Here is a 12,682-nt window from a genome sequence, read left to right as displayed (position 1 = left end):
GCTGATATTTACTGGACACTTTCTATGTGCCTGGCACTATACTTAGAATTTTGTATATATTCATCCAGTTTTTGCAGAATGCGATGAGATTGATAATATTATTTACATTTTCCAGAGCAGAAAGTTTAATCTCAGAGATGAAGTAGCCTGCTTCAGATCACACAGGCAGGAGACAGGATTCAACATAAAGTCTGTCTGGCTCCAGCCCTGTGTTTCCTGTACAGAAGAATGAGGCAAAGTTGGCAGGAATAGAGGGTTAAAAAAATGGACACAAGACAATGAAAATATACTCTGCGTTATAATAGGTTCTTTCATTTTATTGCTTATTGTAAACACTGTGGCCACAGCAAATGTTAGTTTTTAAATAACCATAATTCAAAGCTTTCACATCCTATACTGTTTTTCCCCAAGCATCATCATCTATGAAAACACCCAGTGAACTCCAACAGTCTATATTTGTAATGTGCGCATTTATGCTATTATGCCACTTAATACAAATAGTAAAAATACTCATCTATTGTAGGCTTATGGGCTTGTAAAATGCCTTATGGGAGGCCATAAACAACTCAAAGAAGAGAGATGGTGTGGACTGAACTGGCTTCTATTTGGGGAAAATTTGCAGAACGTAGGAGGTATGCAATAAATGTTTATTGATGGTGAAGATGATAAAACTCTATTTCTGCTGGCCTTTCCTTTCCATTTTTCTGAAAGAATATATGGTATATTTGTATTCAGCATTCTCAGAATCATCACAGGGACCCTGGCACTTTGAGAGTCATAGCTGCAGTGTAATTGGGTCTGACCATATGCAGAAGAAAAATAAATTAAAGCATAGGTACTATTAAAATTGTGCTGAAAACTTTATGTAAGTCAGGGAGCCCCTCACTAGAACAGGCTGAAACTCCTGAATGCTTCGCATCCTCATGTATAAGAAAATAATCAGTGCTTAAAAATCAAGGAAATCATTCAAAACAAATTCAGCTTTTGGACCTTACTGACAGGTAGATTATATTTCAGTCAGATCAATATCTTTCTAATATAGGTATTTGAAAGTAATATATACTACTTATAATAATGATGTAGTAAGCTTCTTATCTGCAAGTATAGGTACTATAACTTAAACCTTAAAATGCTTCATTTGATTCTTTCATTCGGCAAAATTCTTGGCACTTTTTGGGATTTCACTGAATTTTGATGATGACATTGGATTAAACATTTTAGATTTAATCGCAAAATGACATAAAAATCTAATCATCTATTTCCAATGTTCAATATATAATTTTTATAAATACCTGAAACAACTCATATAAAAATATAAAATGTTAAGGTCACTCACAGCAAAATACAGCACATTAGAATTATTTATTATACATATAAAGGTAGGCACTTCATAAAATTTGCATTTTGGCAAAAGGCAACAGTTTGATGTCAGTATCTTAATTTTGTTATTAACTTTTTTAAGAGAATAGATTATCAAAATTTTACAAAAAGAAAAAAATAATAGTTTCAAAGATTTCCACAGAAGGGAATCTGAACTTCATTTCCCACTCTTCCTTCTTTTTGCAAGCCTATTGTGTATCTTCGTGGTCAAGTTCTGACAGTTTTGCTCCCTGACCTGAAATCCTGTGGGAATATTTGATTTCTCATCTTTTACTCAGAAGTGATGTGTCTGCTACCTGTGGAACGTGATACAATTTTTTTTTTCTCCCCACAGTTGGAATAACCTTTATTCTGATCTACTATACAGTCAGATGATGTTTAGGTGGTAGTAGCTGGCATTGAAGAGTTCTTGGCTTCAAGTGGTTGTTGAGTCTTTTTGGTCTTGTGTTAACTCCGTAATTAAATAAATAAGATCCAACTCTTTCTGTTGTATTCACTATTGAACACATAGAAATTCACTTCACACCCACCTAAAACACAAGCAGAACTTCTGAGGCCCAATGAACCCATCTACTATTTGATTTTGTTATCCCTTCTGGAGCATGTCTCTACCAAGAGCTTCACAAAGCAATCTAGTCGTTGCTCTTTCTTGTACTAAAACCAGAGCACCCATCCTGTAACTTCCACCAGGACCTCAAATAGTGCTAGGCACATAGTAAGCTCTTAGGCATTTAAAATACATTTATTGATGAATGAAAGAATGAACAATTCTAGTTCTGACTTTTAAAGCTACGTAGAATAAAGTTGCTTCCTTGTGTAGGCCAAATCATTCTCCCATCCTACTTAGATCTCCTTTTTTCCAGGATCAATACTGAAACTTCCTTCACCTTGGCCTTAAACAACATGATTATCAGATATTTTGTCAATTACATTACTCTTCTCTGAATGTGCTTAGGTGGATCAGCGGATCTCTTAAAATATGGTTCCATAGAACCAAACATTAATACTCCAGATGAGGTCAGCTTTGAGCAGGGCAGAAACCCTTTATCTCCTAGCAGGGATATTCCACCTGACATATTATCTGACCCCAAAAAGTATTCCTTGGAGCAATTCTTTCCTGCCTGTTTCTGAGTAGATGCATTTTATTCCAGGCAAGATCACCCATTGGCACATGTTCCATTCTGGGAGATAGATTATTTCCTTGGGTTTCCAGGATAAGGAGGGGGTGGAGAATGCTGTGCTGAGCCCTGTGGGGTGGCAGAGTATGGAGGAGGCAAGTCTGCACAGTATTCCATCTCATGGTCGTAACCATAGGGAGGTGGTGCTGCTGAAAAAGAAGGGGAAAAGAACATCAGGGAGTTAGCAAGTATTTGCATTTCTACTGTGTTGAAGCCACTGGGCTAGACACTTTGGGAAGGGACATAAATTGTGGCTGCAAAAATCTTAGTTTTATTAGGTCGAGACCACATATGTATGAAAGGGTAAGTGCTCTAAAATGTGGTATCATGGGTCAAAGTGTTAAGAATTGGTTGTTTAGAGAAAGTTTCTTGAAAATATGATGCTGAAGGGGCAGAAAGAGAAGCTGAGGGACAATTCAGGTTGATCAAAAGCACTGAAGTGGGAGAGCCCTTCAGCTCAAGCAAAACGTGCATGAAAGGGAGAATGGGAAAAGACAATGAGGAGTCTAGTTGTATCACCATGGTGGGCTCTGAATGCAATGTAGAATGTATAACATGTAGTTATCAGAGATTCTTTGATCATGGTAGTGAATATGCTTTGGGAAGACCACTCAGCAGTTGACAGAGGCAGAAGTAGATGAAAGAAAAGCTGCAACAATGTAATGGCATATGTGAGGGATGATAAGGGACTCATGACAGTGAGGGGAAAAGCATCCTAACAGTCCTTGAGCAGCCAAGTCTTTAGGTGATGACTGGGTGTGTGGAGAAAGGGGAGAAAATGAAAGAAGGGGTTGAGGTATTGGGTACCCAGTACAGGACTCCTATAATTGGAGGGGGGTGGAACCATTACAGAAATATGAAGAAGAAGACAAAAAAGGAGAACAAATAGGTTAGGAAATAAAGATGAATAATTTAATTTTCTGCATCTTATTTGAACATTTTTCTTAAATTAACTTTTTACTGTACCATACGTCAGTGTTTTTAAAAAGTTTTTAAATTTTAAATTATTTTTTGAATCGACAAATAATAATTGTACATATTCATGGGGTATATAGTGATGTTTTGATATGTATAATGCATGATAATCAGATCAGGGTAACTGGTATACCCATTGTCTAAAACAGTTATCATTTCTTTATGCTGGGAACATTTAGCATCTTCCTTCTACCCATTTGAAACTATATTATTATTGATTATAGTCATCCAGTGGTATAGAACACTGGAACTTATTCTTCCTATCTAGCTGTAATATTATATCCCTTAACAAATTTCTCCCTATCCATCCCTTTTTCCTACCGTTCTCAGCCTCTAGTATCCTCTGTTCTACCTTTTAATACACTTTATGACTATGCATAAATGTCTATTTTGTAGTGGTCTCAGTTCCTTTCTCTAGTGTTGATAGAGAAGTACTCCTGGAGCTGAAATTTATCTGTGCTTCCAAGAACTGAATCATTTTGCAACATCTGAGCAACTCCCTCAGCAACCAATCTGATGAATTGCCAGTTGCTGAATCATCCTCAGGATCCTGATTCTGCTTGGAAACGGACATGCCTTAATTGCCTACTGTGAATGTAACCCAACTCACAAGACCAGTGTCATAATAATGCAAATAAGTGGGCAAGCTTTTAATACTAGAATGGCAGAAAAGAACAGACAACATTTCAACAAACTTTTCTAAATGTCTTCTCTTAGGTTGATGCGAAAGTAATTGCAGTTTTTGCCATCAAAGTAATTGCAAAAACTGCAATTGCTTTTGCATGAACCTTAATTTGTACTCTTTCCAATAAGAATTTGACAGTGTTCTGATAAACAGACATAGACATACATAGCGCTTCCACCGATATGCTGACAAAAACTATGTTTTTGATATGGTTTGGCTCTGTGTCCCCACCCAAACGTCATGTCAAATTGTAATTCCCAGTGTTGGGGGAAGGACTTGGTGGGAGGTGATTGGATCAGGGGGGTGGATTTCCCCCTTGCTGTTCTCAGGATAGTGAGTGAGGTTTTACAAGATCCAGTTGTTTCAAAGTGTGTAGCACTTCCCCCTTCTTTCTCTCTTCTCCTGGCCACGTGAAGATGTGCTTGCTTCCCCTTCACCTTCCGCCATGATTACAAATTTCCTGAGGACTCACCAGCCATGCTTCCTGTACAGCCAGTGGTACTGTGAGTCAGTTAAACCTCTTTTCTCCATAAATTACCCAGACTCAGGTATGTCTTTATAGCAGCGTGAGAATGGACTAATACAATTTTCTTCTGGATCTTTTTAGTTTGCCTATCTTTACCAAGAGCTTGATGATTTGAACCGCTTACTGATTGCCCTGTACTTGGAGGATGTGAGGAAGCAGAATTGAGCCACTGAAGAGAAGAGGAAGACGGAACCACAGAACTGAGTGGGATGTCCCCTGAGCACTCCTTTGTGGAGCAAAAGTCTTGCAAGTCTCTAGTGGGCTGGGCAGGCTGAGGGCGTTCGGCCGAGAACATAGCTCTGTAAATAAATCAGCAAGGATGCACACATACAGTTTCCCCAATGCGCCCTCAGACCCTTGGAGGCTGGGCTACTCCAAACTCTGTTTCCTGCAACAAAATGGAGTAAGTCCTGTGGAGTCTAAATACACATTCCCTCTGCATTATACCCACTCCTCAACTTCATTATATCTAGGAGCACTGAGACAAAGAGATTTATAATAAACTTCATCCAAGCCAAGAATGAAACACTGCAGCCTCCATGGAAAATAGGAAGTTGCAGCAGGAAACCCTTTGAACTGTTTCATATAAGCATGTGGTTCTATGCTGCTTTTCTGCCAAAGCTTTTCCCTGCCTCCCACTTGAGGAGCACACACCAACTGATTCTGCAGATTGACTCTACATCATTCTCTGTCATGAAGCCATGGCATGTGTTTATGCATCTCTAACAAAGCGTTTATATTCTGCCATCTGCATAAAAACTGCTGGAGGACATTTCAGCAAGAATCCCTATGGTTTATGCAGCTGCATGTTGAACATGAAAATCTAAGATAGGACAGTGGTCTTTCATTCATATAATCTTTGAACTTCGATAAAGTTCTGATGTAATATTAAAAAGTGGTATTTTGAGGACTAGCCACCAAGAAATAAACATGGCACATCTTTTCTAATAGCCACTGGAAGACGTTTGAAATAATGTTTGTATAACTGTTGGCTGTATTATCATTCGTTCTTGCACATAATAAAGTTTCACTGGAAATAAACTTTTCAAAGTATCAATTTTAGAATTCCTGATTAATCCTAAGAGGTTTTGTTCTTTTTTTACAGTTCAAATCATACTTACAAGTTATATGGATGCAGCTGGAGATATGGTGCTTTTGAAATCCTTTCATAACCAATATTCTAATCTCCTATTTAAGTAGGGTAAATAGGCCATTTATCCTCAATGTCTGATACAGCTGTCTACAGTATTTAAAACATTTAGCAATGCCATGAAATTCGGAGAAGAAATGTAATGTTTTCTATCCACTCAGTCCAATATTTCTAAAGCTAATGTGATGGGAAGATGCATGGTGTTACCCAAACGCTTCACGATTATTTCAGAAAATTTGGAAGCAGAAGAAAATCATCCATAATTTTGTCACCCCAATTTAACAAATAATATCTTTGTATACTGTCTCTTAGTCATTTGTGTGTAGTTGCATCCTTGCAGTCACAGAGCATGGTCTATACTTTTTATTATATATTATATATAATATATATTATATATACTTTGTATAACATAAGTCTTTTCATTCTGCTGCATATTCTTCATAAGCTTTATTAATGGCTGCCTTAGAAGTTATTCCATCCACCATTCACTATTTTGAGGTTAATTTTTTATTATAATTAATGTAGTGATGAATATCTCCTTACACATAGACTTTTTTATTATTTTGATTTTTTTTAAGAATAAAATTCCAGAAATTAATTAGCTGGCTTAAATAACACATACATTTTATTGCTTAGAACACATTATAAAACTACTTTCAAAAAGAATTGTTTCAACTTGTAAGGGTATACAAGTACATTATCATTTAATATTTTAGTAAATTCAGTGAAAATTTTAGGTCTTTATTTTACTTGATAATTTCTTTGCTAATAGCTAGGTCTGACACTGTTTTACATCTTGTCCACTGTTTATTACTCATATTGAATGAATTTTGTGCTGTTGTTCTGGACTGGTGATAGTTTCTAAATGATGATCTTAATTTCAGTGAAGATATAAGTAAGATATTAAAAAGTACACAAAATTATATGTCTTTTAATAAAAACCCTTCGTCAAAATGGTTTATTCTATAATTTTTACCTTACTGACATTCTGAAGTTTAAAACCTATGCATAACAAAACATATGGTTATTCATTTAAAACATCTCTTCTGTGTTGTTTCCAAGTTTAAAAATTAGTCTTCTTTTTCAGATAGTTGATACATAACTATCCTGTTTCTGAGTTTACCTATTTAAATTTATATATTTAATGCTTCTCTATATCTGTTATTTTATTTGGCATATTTTTGCATCAAAGTTTATGTTTTCTAAGATTTAAATTTTGGTTAAGCCAAATTATCTAAATGTGGCTTATTAAATAATGCTCACATTTTACATCCTTTGGCTATGTCTTCTTTAGAGAATATATAATTCTAAACTACCTATTCTGTTCCAATGACCAAGGTATATCTTTTTGTACCAGACACACCTCAGTTTAATTATTAATGATTTTAAATAGTTTTAATACCTGGTAGAACTGATGAATCTCATGCCTTATATTTAAAGACAATTTCTTATTATAAACCTTCTCATCTACTCTCCCCCAAAGCCCACTACTCAACACTTTCCTAACCCCACCCAGAACAGAGGGTTTAAATAAAGGCCCACACAGCTCCTGGCAAGACCTCCATTACCCCCATCCCCAGCCACATAAACTCAATACTGCCCATTTATCCTCTACAATGGCCTAGTATGCAAAGATATAGTATAACCTATTGTTCCCCTTCCACTCAGATAGCATCAAGACAAATTCCATCAAGCCTCACATCCCTCTGTCATCATGAGAAAGACAGGTTTCCTTATTGCAGACCTTTAATTCTGGAAGGCTTTGCACATTGATTTATTACTTTTCCAGACGTTCCCCACCCGCTTCACTGTGCTCAGTGGAGCACAATCTGTCACCTCACCCTCTTTCACTGTCTCCACTGTGCAACTCCGGCTTTCAGAATGAGAGTTCTCTTCTGACCCTGTCTGTTTTCTTGAGAAATTAGATCTGCTGAGAAATAATCTACTGAGAGTGAGAAGGCTGAGGGGATTTTTGAGTTTTGAGATGAAAGAAGATGCATGAGACGGTTAACTCAGGAAGTGGAAAGGAACATTCATATCACCTTTTTACTCTAATTAAAATCTGATTTTCCAGGAGACGATGGCTTCCTCAGCAGCACTACCAAAGCAGAGCTATTCTTTTTCTCCCACATCCTACCACCTATAGGGCCAGGAGGTGCTCAGGCTCTTCATAATCTTCATATCCACTTTTCAAACTATTATGTATTCTTACTCTTTAAAACATTTTGTAGCATATAAGCCATGTTTTTTTGTTTCGTTTTGTTTTGTTTTTTTGATGGAGTCTCATTCTGTTGCCCAGGCTGGAGTGCAATGGCATGATCTTGGCTCACTGCAACCTCCGCCTCCCTGGTTCCAGTGATTCTCCTGCCTCAGTCTCCCGAGTAGCTGGGACTACAGGCACCTGCCACTATGCCTGGCTAAATTTTGTGTTTTTAGTAGAGACGGGGTTTCACCATGTTGGTCAGGCTGGTCTCAAACTCCTGATCTCATGATCCACCCAGCTCGACCTCCCAAAGTGCTGGGATTACAGGCGTATTCCACCATGCCCAGTCTGCCATGTGTTTTTTTGTAGTACATATGCCATGAAAAGAGAAGCATATACCATGCCTTTTTTTTTTTTTGGATGGAGTAGGTGCCTTGCTATTTTGCCCAAGCCAGGATCAAACTTGAGATCTTCCTGCCTTAGCCTCAGTAGTAGCTGGGGCAATCTTATACTACTTCTTGTTATCAATATCTGTGGTCTGCCCTACCCCAAACCTTCATTCACTGAAGACTTAACATCTGGCCTATGGTCTCTCTTTCCTCCACAACTTCTCTTATCATTCTTGTGATTTCAACATCCACCTAGCCCTGCCTCTCAAGTCCCTTGACTATTTTTCCTTCAAAATCTCTTCACCCTTGTTGTTGGCAATAACAGTGCTATTTCGTAAATGTTAATTAATAAATCTGACCACCACCCTTTAGTATCTTTCTAGAATACTCATTCCACCGCATCTTGGACCTCACCTGCATTTCCAATTTACTAATGGCAATTTTAAAGGAATTCAAACTGATGTCACCTCTTTCCTGTCATGGTGTCCTTTGTTATTCAGCACTGATTTATGGGCCATCACTAAAATTACTCTTTTGCACCTATTGTCAATGTTCTTATCTCTTTCTCCATTGCCTGGAAGAACCCCAACCCTTATTAAACCCAACACTTTGGTTATCCTGGATCAATAGCTAGGAGCTTAATGTGACTAGAGAAAAATGCGCAATCATGCTGAATGATTTCACTTTGAGTAAATGACCATTTTCATAAGTGTTGTGGCCTTTGCCCTTGCTTGGAAGCTATACATTTCTTTGGGCATCTTATACTCTTCATTTTCTGAGATTCCCATTTCAGGCTTTTTTTTTCTTCTTAACCTCAAATACCTCCTCAGTTTTCTCCACTCTCAGCAGAAGACTTGCTTCTTATTTCACTGAGAAAATTGGCACGAGCAAAAGAGAACATCCTTTGACCACCAAATCTACAACTCATTGAAACTGTGTTTATGTTCTTACTGCCTTACATACGCTGTACGTAATAAAGTGTCTCTGATCGCCCTGTACATAATGAATTGTCTCTGATCCCATCAAAGGCTAGCCCCTCTACTTGTGTAATGAATGCCTTTCTTTCTCAGACTTAAAGGATGCTGATTTTCAACAATCCCTTCTATCTTCTATATTCATGAGTTTCCTCCTTTATCTTTACCATCAGTGTACTTGCAAAATACAAGTCACTACCATCTGGATTTCTCAATAAGAAAGAAACAAACAAACAAAAAACAAAACAAAACAAAAAAACCCTCTTGACTTAATGTCCATCTCAGTCTTCTCTAACCATTTTATAGCAAAATTTTGTACTTGCTAGTTCTACTTCATCATATAATATACTCATACATTTTGTCTGCAGCATTAATTCTGTAGCCATAGTTAATATGACATCAAAGAGGGTTTTCTCAGTTCATGTTTGAATTCTCTGATTTGTACTAAAAACGTTTGCCTGGGCAAACACTTGACCACATTAATGTATCCATTTTGTTTCATTCCAGTGTCTTCAAGGTGAAGCCATTTTCATAGTCACAATATTATTATAGAGAATCTTTCCAGTATGCATTTTTGATGTGTAAAGAAGTTACACATCAGATGAAGGTTGTTTTTAATATTCAGTACAAACACAGACATTTTCTTTAGTATGAACATGAACTTGTGATCTCTAAAAAGGTTTGATGAGTACTCAAACTTCTTCTCATGTCACTGCACATACTAATAAGGTTTCTGTCATGTGTGAAATCAGTGATGCAAATGGGATATTTATTTCTTAATGAAGTATTTCCAAGAGACTTGGAAGACTATAGGCCAGTTGTTTTATTGAATGTTCCTCAACTTGGGTTTCTCAGATACTTTGTCATGCTGAGATTTAGACTGTGATATTCCAGGTGGAACCTACATACATGAAATTGTGTTGTCCTCAGAGTAACACACTCAAAGGTGCATGATCTTTATCTGTCCTTTAGTAACTGTAAAGTTACTATTTTTCACCTGATAACTGACAAGAAATCTGGTGGACACTTTAAGACCTGCAAATATCCTTCTCAGCACATTCTCTTCTAGATTTAGCATCTGTTGATGATTTTTGACTAACTCTTTCTTTATGATGGTTTTAAAATAATTTTTTTTCAATTCTATAACTCCCTTCTACATTTATTCTTTGACATTCTTCTGTTAGGAAGAGCCCCCATTCCCCTCTCCAATTGTTTGCCTATCCTATCTATCATCTGTCTATCTATCTATCTATCTATCTATCTATCTATCTATCTATCTATCTGTCTATCAATCAATCAATCATCTACCTACCTACCTATATCTATCATCTATCATCTTCAGAGGACTCAATAATATACCTCAAATCTCAATTTTCTTGATGGCACTGAATCTCTTGCTTTCCTTTTGTTAGCATTTGACTTTTATATCTTTGCCAAGCCTTTTGTTACAGTTTTACTGTATCATTTTCTTTCAGATGTGTAGATCCCAAACCTGCTGTAAGACAAGGGTTAATATGATCACTTTCCTTTGTTTACACTGAAGTTCTGAAAAGTAGTTGAAATGGAAAACTTGAAAATTCTTATCTTCATGTGGACAATTTAAAAAATAATTGCAATTAAAGAGGACATCTGTTCATTCTACCCAATATGGCAAGAATGAAAAACTTTTGGAAGGTCACTGTCCAACATAGGGTCAGGGATGACAGCTGAATGACACTGTTTTCACCTTGTGTAGAGTAATAATGTTCACTTTAGGGCTCCCCACTGTACACTTTCACCTTTGCTAAATTATGCTCTCTGCATTTATCTGACCTGTGGGCTGTAGGACTATACAATAAGTTGGGTTGTTATCTCAATTATTGTAGGGTTAATTAATTAGTGTGGGTAAAAGCATTTTGTGTTTCCATAGATAAAAGACTTGAAAAATATTCAATACTATTATGTGTTGCTTCCTAAACCTTTAAGCAAAAGCTTAATTAGCGACTTTGAGAAGGAGATGAGATGTAATCATGCACATTATGTTTTGAAGACCTAGTCTTTTTGGCTGTAAAAATGTTTTCAGCATGAGGTTCATTATGTTTCTTCCATTATTCAGTTCTGAGAAGAATGCATTTAATAAAAATGCAACATATTCCTGTGATCTGAAAGTATAAATGATGCTACTATAAAGTTTAAAAAACATGTTTCCATCTGCTAAGTGAAATTTCAAACCCAAGAAAACATGTGACCTTACATTACTATAGTGACATTTAGTATCTTCTAACTTTATTCAAAATTTGAACTTACAGAAAGGTAAAATAAAATATTAAACATTTTATAAAAATATTTAAACATTACTTTCAATTAAACTTTTTTGATCAAGCTAATGAGTATCTAGAACGTTATCTGCAAAGCAATTCTTTGTACCTTCTCTACAATTGATGTCTTTGCTTGACTTTCTTTTGTTTTTCTCTTGGGTTATGGGTAGACCAAGGGAAAAAACTGACAGGTATAAATAATAATAAAAATAATTCCATCTATTTTTTCCCTTATATTCCAACATCTTTATAGTAACCCTATCAATATTCTTGCAAGTTGGGAATACTTGAAATTGCATGTTGCTTTTGTAGTGAGTACATTCCAGGGTGAAACTTAAAGTCAGTTCCCTAGGATATTGATATATGATTAAATCAGGTCTTTTCATAAGTTGTGTTCGTCATTCATTCAGCTGAGTGCCCATTATGTGCCAGGCCTGGTCTTACATGCTTGGAATAGAGTGTTGAACAAAATAGACCAAGATCTCTGCCTCATGGAGTTCATATTCTAGGAAGACGAGATGAATGATAAACAGTCAACATAATGATTAGCTAAACTATACAATATCTTAGAAGATTAAAAGCACTCTGAATAAAAAGCAGAGCAGCACAAAGAGAATTGGGATGCTGTCAGGAGGGATGCATTACAATCCTAAATAAGGTGATCAGGGCAGACTTCATTCAGGAGGTGACCTTTGATTAAAGACTTCAAAGAAGTGAGGGAATCAGTATTCTAGGCAAAGCCCTATGGTGGGAGTGTAGCCTTGTGAGTTCATGGAACAGCAAGGGAAAAAATGTGGCTGGGGGCAGAGTATCCAGGGAGACAGTAGAAAAAAAGGAGGCCTGGGAAATAAAAAGAGCAGCCAATTCATGCAGTACCTTGAAGGCCTCAGTAAAGAATCTGCCTTTTACGTTGGATAAAATGAAG

General features: G+C 36.6%; 1 protein-coding gene across 3 annotated transcripts in view; it reads right to left on the bottom strand.

Moving 5' to 3' along the window:
* Window positions 1–285: 285 nt before the first annotated feature.
* The window catches only part of CYYR1 (cysteine and tyrosine rich 1), a 105,399-nt gene continuing 93,002 nt past the window's right edge, over window positions 286–12,682 (bottom strand). The window contains exon 4 of one of the 3 annotated variants that reach the window (XM_025380925.1): window positions 286–2,707. In XM_025380925.1, coding sequence (XP_025236710.1) covers window positions 2,574–2,707 — 134 coding nt within the window. In that variant the 3' untranslated portion in view covers window positions 286–2,573. Of the gene's footprint in view, window positions 2,708–11,703; window positions 12,263–12,682 lie in introns of those variants that run through there. The other 2 variants (XM_025380926.1, XM_025380927.1) reach the window with 2 other exon arrangements.

This window comes from Theropithecus gelada, chromosome 3, assembly GCF_003255815.1.
Source record: "Theropithecus gelada isolate Dixy chromosome 3, Tgel_1.0, whole genome shotgun sequence".
Lineage (NCBI taxonomy): Eukaryota > Metazoa > Chordata > Mammalia > Primates > Cercopithecidae > Theropithecus > Theropithecus gelada.
The sequence above is the reverse complement of the archived record's forward strand: the minus strand, read 5'-3'. Positions and strand labels throughout refer to the sequence as shown.